At 42.9% G+C, this 22,102-nt stretch overlaps 1 protein-coding gene across 1 annotated transcript; it reads right to left on the bottom strand.

Annotated features, from left to right (window-relative positions):
- Positions 1-13,382: 13,382 nt before the first annotated feature.
- On the bottom strand, positions 13,383-21,315 carry LOC311502018 (GTPase IMAP family member 9-like). Its single transcript, XM_084564131.1, has 2 exons — positions 21,266-21,315; positions 13,383-14,786 (listed from the first exon to the last, which is right to left on the bottom strand). Exons 1-2 carry the CDS (start codon positions 21,285-21,287, stop codon positions 13,867-13,869), a joined length of 942 nt encoding a protein of 313 aa, XP_084420257.1. The 5' UTR covers positions 21,288-21,315; the 3' UTR covers positions 13,383-13,866.
- Between the last annotated feature and the right edge of the window lie 787 nt (positions 21,316-22,102).

Genomic DNA, 22,102 nt, shown 5'->3' with positions numbered 1-22,102 from the left:
TATTGACCCTTTAAACTTCAACTTAAATGTACATTTTTACAAAGATTGCCTTATTTCACTAAATTCACTCAATTAAATGATGAATGAGCACAAATATCAAATCAAATATCAATTACATCAATGCCCCTTGATATCTTATGAAACACTAGTTTAACAATTACACACAGTTCCTTATTGTTCTCCAAGTCTTATGTCCCTTTAATGACACAACTTCAGTGCCTAGCTAATGGACGTCTTCATGAAAAACAGATGAACTGGTGTGTCCTAAACCGTGGCTTATCTGCATGTCCCGTCTTGATGCGCTGTCGGCACAAGCAGGTCCGAGTTCGACTATCACTCCCTCAGGAAATACACGGAACCAGGGTCGTCAATTACTGATGGATTTAATCGCAGCTTCAGTTATCGTCCATGAAATCCACCGTCGAACTACATGAAATACAATCGCACACAGAAAATACTTATTACACACACTGTACCGTTCAGACAGACACGCATCCGCTAAGTAGCTTAACGAGCAATTAAACATTAACAAAATGTGCAACAATATTCAGACATTAAACATATACCTCGCTGGCTGCAATTCACCATGAGGGAATGAGAAGCAAAACGGAAGGAATGGGCAAATTTTTCTTCGTCTAATCAAGGCGTAACAACTCCTGCCATTCATCAACTTGGAGAAGACTGCACATGTCAGTGAATAACAAACTTCCTGGTTGCTACTACTTAAAGTGTCCCCGTGCAACACAGAAATACATTAAAGTTCCTCTCATATACACAATTCCATCAAAATCGGTCAGTATGCATTAAACAAGAAACAAAAAATAATACATGCAAATTAACAAAAAAAATAACAACATAAATTATATAGCAGTTAAATAGTTATTCTTTTAACTCTAAATAGTTTAATTTATTAAACTTCATATTTTAACCATTTTAATATTATGAACTTCCTCTTTTAAAGACCATGAACTTTTAATGCAACATTAAATCATGCTATATGGATTTTTCTTTTGTACTGTAACCTAAATGATTTATACAGGGCTACATTTACATGAAGAGAATATTCATCAGATTTAAAGACAGAAACATTTAGGAGATCAACATGAGGAAAGAAGAAATAAGGACAAAGAAATGGTGACTGGTTTATTTCATTTCTATCCTGTAGAGTCATAACAGGTTATACGTTACAGTATCATAGAAAACTAAACTAATCTATGGAGAGAAATTAGTCTCAAGATGATCACAAATACATGTTGATCCACACGTGAAACGTGACATTCACAAATATGTACCGAGCTATCTGAACGTGTGTGATTGTTTTACAAATTCACTAATCAGATGGTTCAACTTCACAAAGCTCATCCTTTTAGTTTTCAGAAGACTTCCTGGCTCATGAGTGTCTTAGTCTACGCATACGTATCAGCAGATATGGACAGATCAGGCTGCACATGCACACGGACTTCTGAGACTATTTTCACTCTGCTCAGATCCATAGATCCACAAATACATGGTGCCTTTAAGCGTCACCGGGAAAAAGGGAAATCTGGGCTTTGGGCCAAGTGAGCTACAGTTGAAACCAGATGTTTACATCCACTGTGTTAAAAGACACATAAACCTTTTTTCCTCACTGTCTGAAGTTAAATCAGACTAAACCTCTCCTGTTCTAGGTCAGTTAGGATTAATAGAATTATTTCTATATGCCACAATGCAATTCATGCAATTCTGTGCTATTACTGTATACAATGTTTACTGCTGTGTTCTCTTCTCTCTTTCTTCTGTCTGTACCCGGCTGGCCTTAGGCAGATGGTTCCTCCATATGAGTTGGTTCTGGTTCTGGTTCTGGTTCTGCTCGAGGTTTCTTCCTGTTAAAGGGAGTTTTTCCTGCCACCGTTGCCTTCAGGCTGCTCTGGGGGTTTCAGGTGTCTTGATACGATTTGTATTGTTATTGACGATATATAAATAAAACTGAATTGAATTTATTCATTAAAGTGTGGTGGTCTTTCTGCTGGGCCTTAGGCCTGTCGCACCTCCAACGGTGCCTGTAGTGGACTGTGCATGGCAGGGGTCGTCCACTTCCCCTGAGGCAGGTCTAACCCTGACCGCATACCACACGGTTTTGCTGCAGGGTCTTCAGCTGGGGACCACCGCTCATCACCATTTCGCCCCTTAACCCAGAACATCTCCTGGTGGTGGGGCAGTGAACAGGGACGTCTCCCTGACACCCCCTGCAGCAAAAACTAATTGGATGTTGCTCCCCAAGCCTTATCTCGTCGTTTCAGCCAGAGCCAGTGGCTTGCTTTCTCCGCTACCTCAGAGAGCTCTTTGGTGGATCTGCTCCGTGTGGCTCCACGTAGTCCCAGGTCCTTGAGCAGGCGTGATGTAGATCTGCCCACAAAGCCTCTGGCTCCCACCTCCACCGGGTACAGCCTCACACTCCATCCACTTTCTCTGCACTCCGCGACCAGGTCTGCATACTTTGCCTTCTTTCTCTCCTGTGCGGCTTCCAGTCCCTCCTCCCATGGCACTGTCAGCTCGATCAGTATTGCTGACCTCACCGCTGCAGACCACAGCACCACGTCTGGTCTTAAGGTGGTGCTGCATATCTCCTGTGGGAACTGGAACTGCCTTCCCATGTCTACCTCCATCTTCCACACCGCCCCTGGTGTTAATAGCTTGGCGGGTGGTCTCCTGTTGGTATGCACTGTGGGTTCCCCCTCCCTAAGGAAGTGGATACTGAATCGGTTCTCTGATGGACTCTGGTTGTTTGCCTCCTGCCGACTTCTCTCCAGCACCCCTGCCAGCTTCCTAAGCACTTGGTCGTGCCGCCATCTGAGCCGACCCTGTGTCAGTGCTGTTTTGCAGCCCGACAGAACATGCTGGAGTGAGGCATTGATGGTCCCACAGAGGTCACAGGATTGCTCTGTTCCAAGCCATTGGTGGAGATTTTGTGGGCCTCGGGAGGGTGTCGTATGTTGCCCTAATGAGGAAACTGAGCCGAGCCTGTGGCAGTTTCCAGAACTCTGCCCAGCTGATTGCTCGGTTTGCGACACCCTACCAAGTTGTCCACCGCCCCTGCTGCCCCAGTGCCACAGACCTCACTCTGAGCTCCTCCTGCTCAATCCTGGTGACCTCTGCAACAACGAGGTCCTTCCTCTCCTTCCTGCTTGCCTTGGACCATAGGATGGGTGGCTCGCTCCATCCAAGGCCTGCCCGCCCTGTCTGGACCATGCCCACGACTTCTCGATGTTGCAATCTTCCGATCACCTTCTGCACCTCCTCCTTGGCCCTCCATTTCCTTCCAGTCTCAACTCTGGCATTTGCCTCAGCCACTGCCCTGTCGGAGGAGTCCCTTAATTCCATCACCAGAATTGAATAATGAGAGAGAGAATTTCTTATTACTTTCTTCAAAGTCAGAAGTTTACATACACAAAGATTTAAACAATTTAAACAATGAAGGAAAGCCCTGATGATGATGTCATGGCTTTGGAAGCTTCTGATAGGTTAACAGACAACATGTGAGTTAATTGGAGGCACACCTGTGGATGTATTTTAAGGCTACACCTCAAACACACTGCTTCCTTGTTTGACATCATGGGAAAATCAAAAGAAATCAGCCAAGATATCAGGAAGAGAATTGTGGAGCTCCACAAGTCTGGTTCATCCTTGAGTACAATCTCCAGATGCTTGAAGGTGCCTCGTTCATCTGTTCAAACAATTATACACAAGTATAGACACCCTGAGAATGTCCAGCCATCATACCGCTCAGGAAGGAGACGGGTTCTATGTCCCAGAGATGAACGTGTTTTGGTCTGAAACATGTGAATCAACCCCAGAACAAAAGCTAAAGACCTTGGCCGCGTTTCCCAAATGCGATCGTTCTTAAGGACTTAAGAAGGCTCCTAAGAAGGGTTCGGCTAAGAAGGAGCGCTAAGATACGGGTGTTTCCCAGAAGCGTTCTTAACTGCCTTCTTAGGAGAACCTTAAGATCAAGCCTAAGAAGCTTCTTAAGAAGCTCTTAACGGGAGCTGTCAACCGCGGTGGTGCTGAAACTGAATCAATCGATGCCAGGCTAATCGATCACCCACTCCTTTATCAGCGCTGAGCGCAGCGCGCAGTCACACACAGCGTTGTTTATAAACGTCTCTCCTGCTCAAACAAAGTGTTTGCACGTGGATATAGCATTAAGTTAATTTTTGTTTTAAGTGTGTGCATGCCATCAGGTGTATCCAAGTAGTAATCAAGCCCATTAGCGCATATATACCCCCATGAATATTGGCACACACATGTGAGAATGGATGAAACTGGCAGCAAAAAGAGCAAGCGGGCAACGTCGTTTACCGCGGAGGAGATGGGCGTCCTAGTGGACGAGGTGTGGCAACACCGTGAGGTTTTATTTGGAGGAACAAAAGGGAAAAAAAACATCACGGTGAAGAACCGTGTATGGCAGGCTATAGCGGAGAAGATGTCCCCCTCCAGCCCATGTGGCCTGCGTGACTGGGGTGCTGTCAGAAAGAAGTGGCAGGAGTTTCAGAGCCTGACCAAAGAGTGCCAAGGTGAGAAGGGAAGCCATGGGCACGGGTGGTGGAGCACCGGGTGGGACGACCCTCACTCCCGATGAAGAGAAAGTCCTCTCCATCATAGGGAAGACGGCCTCTGAAGGCATCACAGGGGGCATCGACGTTGAGGGGGACGAGGGCCTCTCAGAAAGTGAGGAAGAGGAGCCATCCGGGAGCGGAGTAGGGGTGTGCACGCCCACAGGAGAGGACGACCCCACACAGCCGTGCCCTGTCCCCGTGCGCCAACCAGCACGGCCCAGTGTCCGCATGCGGGGAGGCTTAACCAGGCGGCCTGCAATAACCACCTGCACCTGCAGCGAGACGCTGGTGCGCCTGGAGAGGGAGAAGCTGGTGGTGCTGTGGGGGATAGAGGACCAGCTCCTGAGACAAACTGCTCTCCAGGAAGAGATGGTCCGGATGAATATAAATTTCCCTGACGCAGCTTGATCACTGTAGCCTAGAAATCTAGACGCCCCTGGTGGCAGGCCATGATCACTGAGCATTTGATCGCTAAGAAGGCTGTTAAGAGTGGGTCAGATCGATCTTACGTTTCCTTCTTATTGAAAGATCTTCTTAAGCTAAGAGCGACTCTGGGAAACGTGTTCTTCTTTCACAGCGTTTTTAAGAGCGCTCCAAAGAAGATCTTAGCGCTAAGAGCTTCTTAACTCATTTGGGAAACGTGGCCCTTGTCAAGATGATGGCTGAAACTGGTAAGAGAGTGTCATTCTCCACAGTGAAACGAGTCCTGTACCGACATGGACTGAAAGGCCACTCAGCGAGGAAGAAGCCATTACTCCAAAAGAAACATAAAAAAGACAGATTACAGTTTGCAAATACACACAGGGACAAAGACCTTAATATTTGGAGACATTTCCTGTGGTCTGATGAAACTAAAGTGGAACTGTTTGGCCATAATGACCATCGTTACATTTGGAGGAAAAAGGAGGAAGCTTGTAAGCCTGAGAACACCATCCCAACTGTGAAGTATGGGGGTGGTAGCATCATGTTGTGGGGCTGTTTTCAAGACATCAGCCAGGAAGTTAAAGCTTGGACACAAATGGGTCTTCCAAATGGACAATGACCCTAAGCATACTGCCAAGGTAGTTACAAAGAGGCTTAAGGACAATAAAATCAATGTTCTGGAGTGGCCATCACAAAGCCCTGATCTCAGTCACATAGAACATTTGTGGGCAGATCTGGAAAGGCGTGTGTGAGCGAGGCGGCCTACAACCCTGACTCAGTTACACAAGTTCTGTCAGGAGGAATGGACCAGAACTCCAGCAGACTATTGAGAGAAGCTTGTGGAAGGAAACGTTTGACCCAAGTCATACAGTTTAAAGGCAATGCTACCAAATACTATGGAAATGTAGGTAAACTTCTGACTTTGAAGAAAGTAATAAAAAATTCTCTTAGAAATTCTCTCTCATTATTGTGGCATTTAGCAAATAGAAATAATTCTATTAATCCTAACTGACCTAGAACAGGAGAGGTTTAGTCTGATTTAACTTCAGACAGTGAGGAACAAAGTTTTATGTGTCTTTTAACACAGTGGATGTAAACATCTAGTTTCAACTGTAGATCTTTCCTTCAGGGAAAATGAATCTTTACTGATATAACTCGCTTCTCATTTAGTTACAACACTGAACTCAACAGAGGACAACGTAGATATTAATATATATCCTTAATTTAAAATTATTTAAAAAATTTTAAAATCTTTGGTCCAATAAGTCTACAGGCTAAAAGCAGGCTATACATGCTGTAGGTTTTCCAATAAAACCTTCCACCGGCGCCTATGGCTGACCTGTTTCAAAAAGTCTGTCCTCCACAAAACGTCGTCTTCTCAAAAGTACAAAAATATAAAAGAATCCACTGCTTACATTTTCTGTCCAACAAGTCCTACCATATGTACGAATACATCCACAAAGTCCTAACACAATCTGAACACGGTCCTCTACCTTAAAGTCACCTGCATCAAGGAAACCTTCTTAAAGCTACAAGATCTTGTTTTTATTCTTATCAGAACATCAACATGAAAGAACTAAAATACTATGACTCTGTAAGACATTAATATTTTTAAATGCAATTCATTTATGAAATGAATAATCACCAAGTAATGACTGAACTGAAATTGTCATAAATGACACAATCCATTCATATGGCACCTACACATGTTATACAGGTACAGGCTAAAAGCACTTAGTGCACAACCGCTGACAGTACCGGGACCCCTGAGTAGTGAAGGTAGGTGATTATCTTTCAGCTGACAACAAGTTATTTAAGCCCAACTGATTCAATGAGTAGCTTCTCAGTTCTTTGTTGAAGGAGGAATTGTTCCCTCTCCTTCAGCCCAGCTTCAGGTTTTTTCTACCTATTGGAAAGGTTAGTCTGACTATGAATAGACCACCCGACAACTTCTCTCCAACTGACAGTTTATTTAGCAGCAGAGAATAGGTCCAGAGTCAGCGCTGAGACTTCAGCTTAACCACCTTATGGGTAGAAAAGGAGAAGCCCCCAACTATGTGTGCACACAAGTTTTATTCTATCTGGGCTCCACCCGAGGACAATAGGAGGAGCGCCGCCTTTAGTGGATCAGTAGTTCTCCATGTGTAGCCGAGGCCGGCTCTAACTGGTTTCTACAAGGTGAAATATTAGAGTGTGGTGCATCTTATCTAGTGAGCAAAGCTGTAGCAAAGTGGTCAACAAGCCCGTATCTGGTATGATAGAAGAAGAAGACTTCTTTCTGTTTTTGACCTCGCATAACTCTTTAATATCCAGGTCAAGTGATCAACAAAGATGGTGTGTGACCTGACCCGGAGACCTGATGTTCTGTTCGAGACGACTAAGTGATGCTGAAAAAAGGTACGGTCAAATAGAGCGTAACATCTGTGTGGGTGTGTGAGATGAGAAATACCTCTATGGCCTGCCTCCATTTAAACTGATTACAGACCACGAACCCGTCATTCTACTGATGAACTCCAGAGACCTTGACAACACACCACTACGCTGCCAAAGACTCCTCATGAGGCTGATGAGGTTCAAACACTGGTTGTGGTGGACATGCTATCCAGGAGCCCACTACAGGTCACGGCGCACAGCAGAGACGTAGATGGACAAGGACAGCATCTGAGCAGAGACAACCGCCGATGAGCATGATGGGTTGGTACTCAGAGGGAGTAGGATAGTGATAACAGGGTCAATGAGATCAGAGATGTTAGAGCCAATAATGCTGGTCATCAAGGACTTAACAAATGTAGAATGAGAGCAAACACTTGAGTGTGGTGGCCTGGCATAGCTTCACAAATCACACACAAAGTGGAGAAGTGCATGTAGTGTCTGGAGCATAGGAGAGCACAGAACAGAGAAGCTCTCCTGTCAACAGGCCGTGGAGGAAAACCAGCATAGATCTCTGTGAACATGAAGAAGAGAACTGAGACAAGAAGATCCACTACTGGCTCTTATGGTCTACAGATCCTCACCACACAGCAGCACTGGTGTGAGTCCGGCTGAACTATTAATGGGCAGGAACATCTGAACAACTTTACCCACTCTGTCTAAAACCCTGCAACCAAAATGGCCAAAGCGGCAGCACGTCAGACATAAGGATGCTGTGGAGAAGAGTAAGCAAGCTTCCCACTACAATAAGCCACATGGTGTGAAAGCGCTCACACCACTGCAGCCAGGAGGCCCTGTTCTCACTAGGCTGGACAATCAAAAGACTTGGTCCACACCTGCAGAAGTGGCTAGGGAGAGCACCACTGAGAGATCATATGTCATTGTTCCAGAGCAAGGAGCCCTGTACAGGCCAAACCGCCGCCATCTCCAAGCACTGCCTGATGTGGAGCCCCCAGTCAAAACCACTACAAAACCAGATCCACCAGAGACTCAGGCCAGACCAGGATGGAGCTCTCCTGGTCCACAGGTGACCCCTAATGGACTGTCTCAAACCAGGTCTGGTAGAGTTGTTAAACCTGTCCAGAGACTGGATCTGTAAAGGACTTTATGTTGAAGTTGTTCAAAAGGGAATCTGATATTGTATTGATCCAATATAAAGTTGTTTGTTGATAGGGCTATTAATGGCTAATGGATAATAATGGTTCCAGACCATAAGGGGAATTTACTGTGATGTGATTGAAGAGTTGATTTTTGTAGGCATTAACAAGGATGATTTATTACACCTACTGAGGAACAGCTGACTCAATATTACAACTCAGTATGTCTGTGAAGGTTCTCAGTCATCCAGGTCATGGTTTATCCTACAAAGGTTCTAAAAAGGAAACTGGACGTTTCATCCGAGTATCTTCTTCAGTTCTAGGGGACTGGTGGGAAGTCTGAGGTTTAAATAACAATGGGGCGGCTGTGGATCAGTAGGTAGAGCGGGTTGTCCACAAACCAGAGGGTTAGCGGTTCGATCCCCGGAATGTGCCACATGCCGAATTGTCCTTGAGCAAGACACTGAACCCCCAGTTGCTCCCAGTGTGTGGCACTGGTGTGTGAATGTGTGTGTGTTTGTGTGAACGAATGGGTAGATGTGTCTCTGACTGTAAAGCGCTTTGAGTACCAATAGGTAGAAAAGCGCTATATAAAAGCAAGGCCATTTACCATTTACCATAACTCCTCCTGAAACTGGTTCTCTAACGACTCTTGTCCGTCAGAGGCTCCAGTGTCAAGTTGTGAATGAGACTGAAACTTCTGGGAGACAGAAGTTAAAACTGTATTGTAAATAGATGGCAGATTAAATCTCAGTCCACCTCCTCTGTTTAGTGAAGGTTTTTCCCGTCTGACATAGACGGCTTCCTTTACTCCTCTTTCAAACCATCTGTCTTCTCTGGCTAAGATTTGGACGTTGTTATCTTCAAAGGAGTGTCCTTTGTCCTTCAGGTGTAGGTGGACCGCTGAATCGTTTCCTGATGAGCTGGCTCTCCTGTGCTGGTACATGCGTTTATGGATGGGTTGTTTGGTTTCCCCAATGTATAAGTCTGTACACTCCTCACTGCACTGAACAGCGTACACCACATTACTCTGTTTCTGCCTGGGTGTTGTGTCTTTTGGGTGGACCAGTCTTTGCCTAAGTGTATTCCCTGGTTTGAAATAAACTGGAATACGGTGATTTCTGAAAATTCTCCTGAGTTTCTTGGACACTCCAGCCACGTAGGGGATGACGATGTTTTCAGCACAGAGCACAGACTGTACCCACAAGACTGGATGGCAAGGAGAAGGAGCAGAAACACATTAAACAGGCACTTAAGACATGTGGATATCCCAACTGGGCCTTTGTTAAAGGCTCAAAAAGAGATACCCCAAAAAGGACAGAGAGGAGGAGAACAACAAAAGGAAAAACATCGTCATGTTGAGGCTACTCCTGTTAGCCTCGCTAACACACTGGAGCTCTGCTGGAAGGGTAAGGCTAATTCATTAGTTGGCTAATTATCTAGTTAACTTCTATTACCAGTTCAGCTACACTATATTACCAAAAGTATTCGCTCACCTGCCTTTACTCATTCTATGAACTGAAGTGCCATCCCATTCCTAACTCATAGAATTCAATATGATGTCGGTCCACCTTTTGCAGCTATTACAGCTTCAACTCTTCTGGGAAGACTGTCCACAAGGTTGAGGAGAGTGTTTATAGGAATTTTTGACCATTCTTCCAAAAGCGCATTGGTGAGGTCACACACTGATGTTGGTCGAGAAGGCCTGGCTCTCAGTCTCCGCTCTAATTCATCCCAAAGGTGTTCTATCGGGTTCAGGTCAGGACTCTGTGCAGGCCAGTCAAGTTCATCCACACCAGACTCTGTCATCCACGTCTTTATGGACCTTGCTTTGTGCACTGGTGCACAGTCATGTTGGAAGAGGAAGGGGCCCGCTCCAAACTGTTCCCACAAGGTTGGGAGCATGGAATTGTCCAAAATGTTTTGGTATCCTGAAGCATTCAATGTTCCTTTCACTGGAACTAAGGGGCCAAGCCCAGCTCCTGAAAAACAACCCCATACCATAATTCCTCCTCCACCAAATTTCACAGTTGGCACAATGCAATCTGAAATGTACCGTTCTCCTGGCAACCTCCAAACCCAGACTCGTCCATCAGATTGCCAGATGGTAAAGCGTGATTCATCACTCCAGAGAACGCGTCTCCACTGCTCTAGAGGCCAGTGGCGGCGTGCTTTACACCATTGCATCCGACGCCTTGCATTGCACTTGGTGATGTGTGGCTTGGCTGCAGCTGCTCGGCCATGGAAACCCATTCCATGAAGCTCTCTGCGTACTGTACTTGGGCTAATCTGAAGGTCACATGAAGTTTGTAGCTCTGTAGCAATTGACTGTGCAGAAAGTCGGCGACCTCTTTGCACTATGCGCTTCAGCATCCGCTGACCCCTCTCCGTCACTTTACGTGGCCTACCACTTCGTGGCTGAGTTGCTGTTTTTCCCAAACGCTTCCATTTTGTTATAATAGAGCTGACAGTTGACTGTGGAATATTTAGGAGCGAGGAAATTTCACGACTGGATTTGTTGCACAAGTGGCATCCTATGACAGTTCCACGCTGGAATTCACTGAGCTCCTGAGAGCGGCCCATTCTTTCACAAATGTCTTGTTTCACAGTCTGCATGCCTGAGTGCTTGAATTTATACACCTGGGGCCAGGCCAAGTGATTAGAACACCTGATTCTGATCATTTGAATGGGTGAGCGAATACTTTTGGTAATATAGTGTATGTTGGGCACAGACACTTAACATATAAATAATCCTCCAAATTCACTTACCCAATAACATGTGTGGACTTTGTTAGAACCTGGACCTTGTTTCTTGCATAAAATATCATCGTTTACTCACCAGTATCACTTTTGTTTCATTTGCACTTGTTCAGGAGATAATTAGATCAGTGTATATCCTTGTCATGGGAGTGGTCAGGGCATCGAAACACAGCCTCTAAATAACATTATCTGCAGCAAAACTCGTTCATTTCACCAATACTTTGTTATGATACGCTAGTGCTGTTACCTGTTGAGTCTGGAGTTACCTGTTACTACATTTATGCCTTCAGGCTAGAGGGCTGCATTGGGATTGGGACCCTCCGGGTCCCCCGGGACCCAACGCAAATCTCGCGGGAGTGGGCGGTTTGAACTTTGCTGCGGGCGGGAATGGCCGGCTAAAAAAAAACACTGCGGGATCGGGAGGTAGCCTAGCGACATGATGGAGATGTCATTACTACTACTATTCATCTTCCTGACCAGTGCGTCAGAATACATGCAGGCCAGGGAAACGAAACAAACAACCCCATGAATCTCTTTAATAATAGCAATACAAATACGTTTTTTTTTTTCCTGCGGGACGGGAGAAGACACAAAATCAATGCATCTCTATTATCGTGCGGGAATAAATTCTCAGAGTTTTGCGGGAGCGGGCGGGAGTGTAACACACACGCTGCGGGAGCGGGCAGTAATGGTCAGAAATTCGGCGGGCGCGGGCGAGAGCGGGATGAAGAAAACAGTCCCGCGCAGGGCTCTACTTCAGGCTGCTCTGGAGGTTTCAGGCCGGGTTTTGTAAAGCATCTTGAGATGATTTGTTATTGATGCTATATAAATAAAACTGAATTGAACTGAATTGAATTTACATTTTACATTTGCAATGAAGTTTCTCTTATTAGGTCTACCTCCAGGTGGTTGAATACAACACAGTGTCACTTGATGCCTAATATCACTGTTTAATGTTGTAGTATGTTGAATGGTGATGATGTGTTGCCTGCACCAGGAGAGGGTGAGGACCAATAGCTGTGCTGCTGAGCTTGATGGAGTGTCACACACTGAAGCACGTAAACTGTCTGAAGGTAAAACTGACACTATTTACACTGATTCTTGATAAACTCTTGGTGTAGTACTTGACTTTGGAGTATAGTGGAAACACAGATAATTCCTAAATCTAGAGGCAACACTATCCTACGTACAGTCCTCACCCTAATAGGTGGTTCAGGCTTCTGTATCAGTCAGTCCAGACCCTAACGCAGACTGACGTGCACCTGTAGTGGAGACACAGGACTACAGACCAACCTGTCCTTTTTCACTAAGACAGGAAGTGAAGGGGAGGGGAGGAGATAAATTAGACACACCTGAGGAAAATCTCTCAACCAGCCGAAGTAGCATGGAGGAGAACAGACAGAAAAGTCAGAGTAACAAAAGATAACTACGAGTAAATCTAGTTTTTGGAAACTACACATTTAAAATGAAATTAACCAATTACTATATTCTTCTGATCACATAACAACAGAGCTACAGTATTAAAGTCTCTCTGATTTAAACGTTGTTTCATGGTGAACTCTCCTTCTCTAGTTAATAGACTCAACTGTCTTTTCTCCAAATATAAATAATCACACACCTAATCAGATTCTGACATATAAACTGAACGAAGACAGAAGTCATCACCATTTTTAATAAAGTTTGACTTTTCAAAAACAGACCATGCAGAATATAGAAAAAAATAAAAAATATATATATATATAGATATATATGACTGACAGTGGATGAAAACCATGGATATAGGTACAATAATTAAGCCTTGACAGTGCATCTTTTTTTTGCTTTTAGGTTTTTAGTGAAATATTCTGAGACTAAACGGGCAGAACTGACCAAAGGAGAGTTGGTACAACGAGATCCTCCACACAGGACACTAACGTTGTTACAAGACAATCTCATCTTCCTCTTCTTTCCTCTTCAATGTTCCTCTGTTCCTCCAGTGTTCTCTGAAGGTAGTAAAGAATCTGTTGGTGACTCTCTCATCTCTGTTGTTGGACACATGGTCCTGGTCTCTGAGCTTGATGTCCTCTCTGATGAACAGCTCCATGATGTGTTAGGAGATGTCAGGACTCTCCAGAGTTTCCTTTCTGTTCTAGTTCAATGAATCTTTCTGCTTCTACCAGATCTCCTTTCAGTCCTGCAGAGTTGGATGGATCCTTCTCTACTAAGATGGTGGTTGATGGGGATCTCTTCTTCACTCTCTACTGACCCTCAAACTAACTCTCAGCTCAGTTTTTACTCTTTAATCAACACAAACATCTCAGTGTATTTGGTGGAAATCATTTATTTAAATCGTCCTCTGACAGAACAGAAAATCAACCATGATAATCAATAATCAATCTGTTTGATGAACAAATCTTCACTAAATGCATCAAACTCTGTCTCTCCTGCAGCTTTAAACACATAATATGTACGTATGCCATGTTGACTGGATTAAAGAATTCAATAGATTCACATTAATCACATGATCAATAATATATAGTTACATAGAAAAGCTGGAGCTGATGGATAATTAACAATGGATATCACTGAATAACACATTTTTTTTTTTTAACTGCTAAAACTGTAGCCCCCACTGCCAACCCAACTAGAGCCCCCACACCAGCTCCAACTGGCCCCCCCACTGCTCCAATAGAAGCTGCGATAGCAACTTCAATTCCTATCCCAGCAGCAGCTCCAGCAACAGCTCCAGCAACAGCTCCAGCAGCAGTAAGAAAGTGTTGGATGAACTTGTTTTTTCTCTCTGCTCGTCTTCTTGCTTCTTCACGCGTCATGTTTGGATTTTCCTTCAGCAGTTTTTCCATCTCTTCTCTTATGGCTTTCTCAGCTTCTCTGAACATCTCGTTGGTGTAGTAACTTCCTCCATTGAACTGAACCATTGAGTTGATCTTCTCCAGCAGCTCTCTGACCTGAGATGGATCTTTATCTCTGTTGTTGAAGACATGATATCTTCCGCCACACTGACTGATGAAGTCTTTGAGAGGCTGACTACCTCTAATTATCTCTCCTATGGAGTTTTCCTCTTCATCGTCCTCCAGATCATCTCCATGAGTGAACAAGACCGTCGTGTAACGAGCTGCTGCTTCTCCAAAGATCTGACGAATGAGTTTCACTGTTTCCTGTTGTTCTTTTGTGAATCTGTTTGGTTCAATCACCACCAGGAACACATGAGGACCAGGAGAAGAGAATGAGATGCATCTACCGATCTCTGCTATCACTTCATCCTCAGATAATGTGGTGTCATACAGACCTGGAGTATCAACCACAGCCAGTAGCTGACCATCAAACAATCCTGTCTCCTTCTGACACTCTTTAGTTGCTGAAGCAGCACCCATTTTTGATTTAAAAGCTTTTCTTCCTAAGATGGTGTTTCCTGATTTGCTCTTCCCAGATCCAGTTTTTCCAACAAGAACAATCCTGAGATCTGTTTCATCTGGCTCCTCATCTGTTAGAAGATATTACAACATGTTAATGATGTTGATGATGGAATAAAAAGCACAATATGTTTAAATAAAACCCTTAAACACATCAGCGTGGGCTTTGTTTAGTTATTTGAAGATAAAACAGTAACAGGCTGCTGAGATGTATTGAAAGTGATTAACTTTAAACTTTAATTCAATTCAATTTTATTTATATAGCGTCAATAACAATACAAATTGTCTCAAGGCGCTTTACAAAAACCCGTCCTGAAACCCCCAGAGCAGCCTGCAGTACATTATATTTCTGATGTTAGAAGCATTATGAGTAATGTTATACTGCAAATTAAGAACATGACATGTTTGTATCTTGTAGGTCCCTGACTACATAGTATGTACGTTATGTACTACATGCATACTGTGTTACATAATGCACTTTTTTATCTAACTTGGCTACACTAATTTATCGCGTCATCTTCAGATATAGGCTGTTGCATACATATACAGAATGTGGATCATTTTACCAGGTATTCTGATTACAAAATGTCTGCATAACTGAGGAATCAATGTGTCATTGGAAATTGTACATTTGTCCAATAATTTCCTAACACTTTAACAGTAATACTTAATGCTGTCTATCTGTCTGTCTTGCAGTGGGACAAAGTGGAAAAACTCCTGGGAGCCAAAAGACAACATTCAAAGGTAACATCCTGAAATAGACTGTTACTGTGTCATAGTGATTTTGTTATTGTTGCTGTGTTGTATGACAGTTATGGAGACTGACAGGGGATTATGTCATACTGTGGTAATCAAAAATGTTCAAGTATAGACATGTTTCTTTTTTAATAATTAATTTTTAATGTTTGATTCAGACTGGTATTTAATTGATGACAAGAGTGAAAATCAGTTATTATATATTCTTTGATATAACTGCTTTATGATCTATTTTGCTTGATCTTTGAGGAGGCAGGCTACATGAATGATAAATGTTAATGTCTGGTAATGTTTTAAAAATCAAATACCTGCCACCTGTCTCTGTCTGTGTTCATTTCCATTCAGTCCAGTTTCATGATTGTTTACAGTTTATAAATTAGCATCCTGAATAGGTTTGTTTTCAGTAAAAAAGGGTGAGGAGTTAACAGACAACTTCATCCAATCACACCCATTACAGTAGCTCAGCCAGCATAAAAGACAAGCCCATGTCATCGAGAAGTACATTCTTACCCATCAGCTGAATTTTTGTGCTTATATTGCTTGTTAATTACTCAGAATTGATTTAGTTTTGATTAACATTTATTGTTAAAGGCATAAGCTGTGAACCAGTAGTTCCACTATAGGTGAGGATAGAAGTCACAATATTCTGAAATCAAGGAATACCCCTGTCGCATATCCTGACGTAGCCATACTCAATTCTAGTCAGAATGTGAGTCTGATACCGCTCCATTGGGCTGTGATTATGGGGCGTGTTTCAACCGAACCAGGAAAAAAAATGCCTCTGCACTCAATTGGATAGACCTATAACCAATCAGAGCAACAGAGTGTGTGACGTATGTTAATTGTGTCCCATCTTCTTAGCGACCATCGGAGCCAGATAAATTAAACTTTTGCCGAATCCCGTAGGAAGGACGGCAAAAACATCTTTCTGATTAACAAATGCCTTGATCGCATTTATCTGTTCCTCTTTTAAAATTAATGCGCTGTCGATATCTTGTAGAACAGACTCGATGGCAGAATCTACACATCTCAGTTCTCCAGCAGCAGCCATCTTTGTTGTAAACAAATTCAACCCAAGCGCTCTTTGGTGACGTGATTACGTTACTGTTGATCTTCTGTCCATCATCGTATAAAGCCCGCCCTGAGAATCTGATTGGTACGAACAGCTCCTGTTCGAGCATAACTGCGCCTTAACGGAGCTACACCAGACCGAACTTCCAGACCAAAAAATGTTGTGGGCGGGACTAAGTTCGGCTGGCACCCAGGCTACCTGTCACATATCCTCATTAGTGTTTTGTTGAGATGCTGTTTTTTCATTGAAACACACAGACGTCAGAAATGACCTATTGGACATCATAACAACGGTATGTGTAACTGATTTACTCAAAGTCCCTTGACAAATAGCTATTGTGATGTTAGTTTACACACGGGTTCAAAATGTCTGGTGGAATTAATTGGCAAAAACAAATGAGCAGATACAATATAAATTACTAATTCAGTTGTAAATCTGTCAGATATGATTACCTTACATGATTTTTCTCATTGTTATTTTTTTTTTTTTTTTTTTTTTTAAATACTTATTTCATGGGCTGAGTCCTCAAAAGGCTCTCTGAATCTAAGCCTGTGCACAGCTGTGTTCATGAAATGTGAAAATCCATACTTTGTTGTAGGACTATAATAAAGATATTGTTGGAAAGGTCTCAACGTGGGGAATAACATATGTCAGTTAGGGGACTGTAAATGTCTCCTTCTTTGAACTATTGACCTTTGAACTCTGACTTCTGTGAAGATCTGAAGGGCTGTAATTCTGCATCAAAAGGGGCTATAGACATGGGACAAAGTGCTGTAGAAAGCTTATGAACTCAGCTGTGTGACTATATCTAGTGGATATAGACAGAAAGTGGGGGCGCTGTTCAAAAAGGTAAACATATCTTTTCACCCACTTGACAATTATATACTTAAATTCTGGTCACAGAAATGTGTTTCCCACACCCTTAAACCCCCGGCTATGTATTCATTTTATTATTTATAACCTCCTTTTCTAGGAAATCTGTGGAGAACCTCTGTAAACTGTGTTTTGTACACATCTGTTGAACTTCTGTCATTCTCTCAGATTTTATTATATGAAGACTACTATTTTTGTTTTTCTCAGTTTCTATTAGATAAATACATAACAATCTGGTGTTTGGAAGTGGGATCCAAGGTTTGACTGTCCAGACATCTTCTAGGTGGGTGTTGGATTTGGTGACTGATCATCCAGGACAGACAAGCCTCTTACCTCCTGGATCCAATGAATTCAGATAGGAAGGAGGAAACACCAACGGTGAGCGTATACTGATTTTGAAGGAAAATAATTAGCTGTATGTAATTTAATTTGGGTCAAAGGTCAGCTTTCACTGGTGTCTTCTTGAGTGTGAATACAGGTACAACAATGAACCTTTGTACAGCGGTTTAGTATCATATGCAGAGATTACAACTGCATATGTTTTGGGCCCGGCATCGATGTTTTCAGAGTACATGAGATAATATAGACTCAAACACACAAGGAGACGTCCTGTGTGACGTCTAAAGATATCACGTGATAGATCACAGTTCAAGGAACAGAATGGGATTGAAATGGAGAAAAGAGACACTTGTTAACACTGAGAGCTCTATCACAACTACAATGGCATCTAAAATATGTTGAAATTAGGATAAAACATATATATATACACTGGATGAGGGAGTTTAAGTATAAAGCACTTAGAGCAGCTGCAACAACAACTTTTGGCTGAGAAAGATAAGATGATGAAGGGAAAGAAGGTCAATATGAAGGATTTAAGGAAGTTTGAAGCACACAAGCAACATTTACAATTATGGTGTGAGGCAGCTTCTCTTCCCCTCGACCCCTCTGTGCCTGTAGATGGCATCTCAACTACGCCATCCACATCGTCTCTCGACCTGATGAAATCCAGCTTTTCGTAGCACCCTCCGCCGAATTCTGAGGATACTACAGAGGATACTGGTTTGCTTCTCAATGGCCACCAGAATTGTCATCAACGTCTCATTCCTCTGTCCTGTACAAGTTGTACCTCAGCGTCATCACAGCCCTTCGTTGGGGACACAAGTGGTCCAAAACCTCACTCCCTGGGTTCATCCATCCAAACATCAGGGACCACCATCATTCTCTACATCTTCCCATCCCCTCGACCCCTCTCATCCCATCCCCTATCTTTCCCTCCCTTAACCTGGTCAAAATATACTTCTTTGTACATACTGAGGTGTGGTCTTGTTAGTGAATTTTCCTTTATCCCTCTCTGCAGGCTTTTCATTTCAAAAGATGATCCCTCCCTCACCTCATGGCCAACCAGATACAAGAGTACCCCCTCTGCCATACCACAAACAGGCCATGTTGGACACTCGTGCTGCTTTGAGCCACAGAGACATGTCCAGGACGTCTCTGTTGGTGTAATTCTATGCTGGGGAACTCACTAATGGATCCAGCGAACCCTGCCACGCCACAACAACCATCCTTCAGCCTGATCAGCTAAATTACAGGCATGACAACCTGCTCAAAGACCAAATGTGAGGTGTACAATAAATTCCCCATGATTGAAGTAGCTGGACCAGACAGCCCCCAGGTGGTGTAATGCCCCTGGGCTTCATCTGATTGGCTCTGGTGGGGGATGTCTCCTCAAAAACATGAAGACTGAACCTGCTGTTGAAGTCAGACATTTGTGGAAGAGGTACCTCAGGTCCAAGACACCAGGTTGGGCCTGACGAGTGCAGAGTGGACCCCGGGCTAATGAAAGTCAGAGTGATAAACAAACACCTTTGCAGCTCGGAGGAGTCGTGGGCGGTGGTTTCGTCTCAGACATCACCAGATGACACCTCGACATGACAACACCTCAGAGTGACCACCAGAGGGAGCCCCAGGCCATGAGAGACAGACTGTGCTCCCACTGACCAAACTACACATCTAAAGGAAGTGAGATACACAGCTACACATGCTCAGGCAATCAAGACTGAAGCACGTACACTCTTTATATTTGCTATTTCAATGCTTGAGGAAAAAAAAAGATTAAACAGTATGTATGGTCACAGGACATTTTTGGTGAATTCATGTCCAACAAGGTCAATAATAAGAAGCTCACAGCAGGCTGAACTTAGGGGAAGACGTACCAATTCTATGGGTGCAACGTGTCACATGACATTTTATTTTGAAATCCCACACTGTGCTTGCTAAAGCCAACCACTCACTCCTAGTGTCAGACCTCTGTCCTTTAAACAAGATAGGCGTAGGAATAGCTTCACTGAAGTGAATAGACTAGGAGTACACACTCCAGGAAGTTTTTGTATGACGACTGAAAGACTGGGGATCACACACTTATCAACTGCGCCTGATGAGGGATCACAAACTACATGATTAGTCAAACCAACTAAAGCCAACTGAACCACAATTTAAAGGGTCAACAAACAAACCAGTTGGTAATGCATCAATTTGTTGTTTGCCAAGCGCCAACAAACTCAAAGAGGAAGTAGCAGTAGCAACCGAGGAAGAGGAAGTAGCAGTAGCAAGTGAGGAAGAGGAAGTAGCAGTAGCAAGTGAGGAAGAGGAAGTAGCAGTAGCAAGCTGCTGCTGTTGTCTGCACTGCTCAAAGGCAACATATATTTTAATTAATTTTAAGTTGTTATTAAATGCAACTGAGATAAAGTACTAGGATTATCTGAATTATTTGTTACTGGACACCACGTGATATTAAATATAAAAGATGGATCAAAGTACATGTTTCTAACACAGTAAAGGATTTAGAAATAAATTGATACAGCAGTCTGATTCTGGCCTCAATTATTTATTATTCTAATTAAAATGCAGCAAAACGTTTACAGTTGAGAACCAATAAAATAACGGTAAATGAAAATGCATTTTTGACACCAGATTGATGCTATTTCCTGTGTCCCACCCTTCTCCTTTTCACTGGCTGTTGAAAACAAGTGTTTGCAGTTGGGTCGGTAATCAGTTCACATCACCCACTTACCTTCAGATTCAGCAAAAAAAAAACTGACTGTGACCGAGGTTGGGTCTGTTCCCCTCACACACTAAGAGATGTTTGTACCAACTACCCATGCTGACTATCCCCAACCACTGCAGACTGGTGCAGACTTTGTCCAACTGGGAATTGTGGGTGAAATCTGGCAAAAATACTGTAGTGTGTCCTCATCTTTAGTCAAATCTATGACAGATGGATGTTTGTCTCTTCTCCTCCTCTTCCGTCTTTTTCTGTTTCTACCTGGCCCCAAGCAGATGGGCCTCCCTTATGAACTGGTTCTAGTTCTTTCTGCTTAAAGGGAGTTTGAGGTAGTTTGTATACAAATGCTGTATATTAATGTTTGTATGTTCACTGCTTGGACATGTGATGCTGTGATTATGGAAATGTTAATCACAAGCACTATGAATGTGTTTGTTTTTTTAGATAGATAGATCTAACGAAATGAAGACAAACAAGGAACTCAAGCTGTTTCACAGCACTAATGTCATATTTCAACCAACACTGAGGGTTTGATCTTCACACTCTGCAGTTTATTAAATGCACAAATATTTTAATGACAAGTTAAATCAGAATGTATTTCAAATTCACTAAGAAAGAGGAAACTTATTTATATTCATAAGAACTTTCCAGGTCAGATATGACAAGAGCTTCACTCAGTAAAACACGATAAAAACAGTGTCATTAGTTTTGAGTCAAAGATAATATTTCATTTGATTAGAAAAAAAAGACTCTGTAGAAAATATAAAAGTCATAAATGTACTTACGAAGCAGAACGTAGTCAGACATGTTTGTCTTTATCAGGCAGTGGTCAGAGTGTGTCGATGTCCTGATGATGAATACTTTCAGTTTCATCTCAGCTCTGTTTTATAGTCTGATTCTAGTCTCCTCCCTCTTTCTATTTATACAGCAGAGTTTTGTCTGCGTTGAGCACCAGGTTGTATTTCCGCCAATGAGTCCCACCACTGTCTGCAAACTTGATGATCAGTTCTCCTCCTGACTGGAAACACACTCATGAGTTAACAGTGTAAACAGTAATGGACTGAGTACAGGTGTTTTCCCAATGTGGACTGACTGCTGACAAAGAGCCACAGCACTGTTGAGCCATCTATTCCTTTAGCCCTCGGTAGTAATGACTTCATGAGCTTCTTTACTAAGAAAATTGTCGGCATTAGAGAAAATATTCAAGGCATCCTTCCAACAGCTGTCAAAGATGTAAGTACAGTGACATTAGAAACTTTTGTAAGACCTTATCAATATCTGGAATCCTTCTCCCCAGTAGATCTTCTTGAGCTCTCTTCAACAATTACAGCATCTAAACCATCAACCTGTCTTCTAGATCCAATCCCAACTAAATTGCTCAAAGAAGTTTTTCCATTAATTAACACCTCCATATTGAACCAGATAAATTTATCTTTATTAACAGGATATGTGCCTCAGTCTTTTAAGATTGCTGTAATTAAGCCCTTACTCAAGAAAGCCACTTTAGATCCAGATGTTTTAGCCAACTATAGACCAATCTCCAACCTTCCTTTTATTTCCAAAATTCTAGAAAAAGTTGTTGCTAATCAGTTGTGTGACCACTTAAACAAGAATGGTCTGTT

This window comes from Chelon labrosus, assembly GCF_963514085.1.
Source record: "Chelon labrosus genome assembly, chromosome: 17".
Classification (NCBI taxonomy): Eukaryota; Metazoa; Chordata; class Actinopteri; order Mugiliformes; family Mugilidae; genus Chelon; species Chelon labrosus.
Note: the sequence above shows the minus strand (reverse complement) of the source record. Positions and strands in the feature narration are given on the sequence as shown.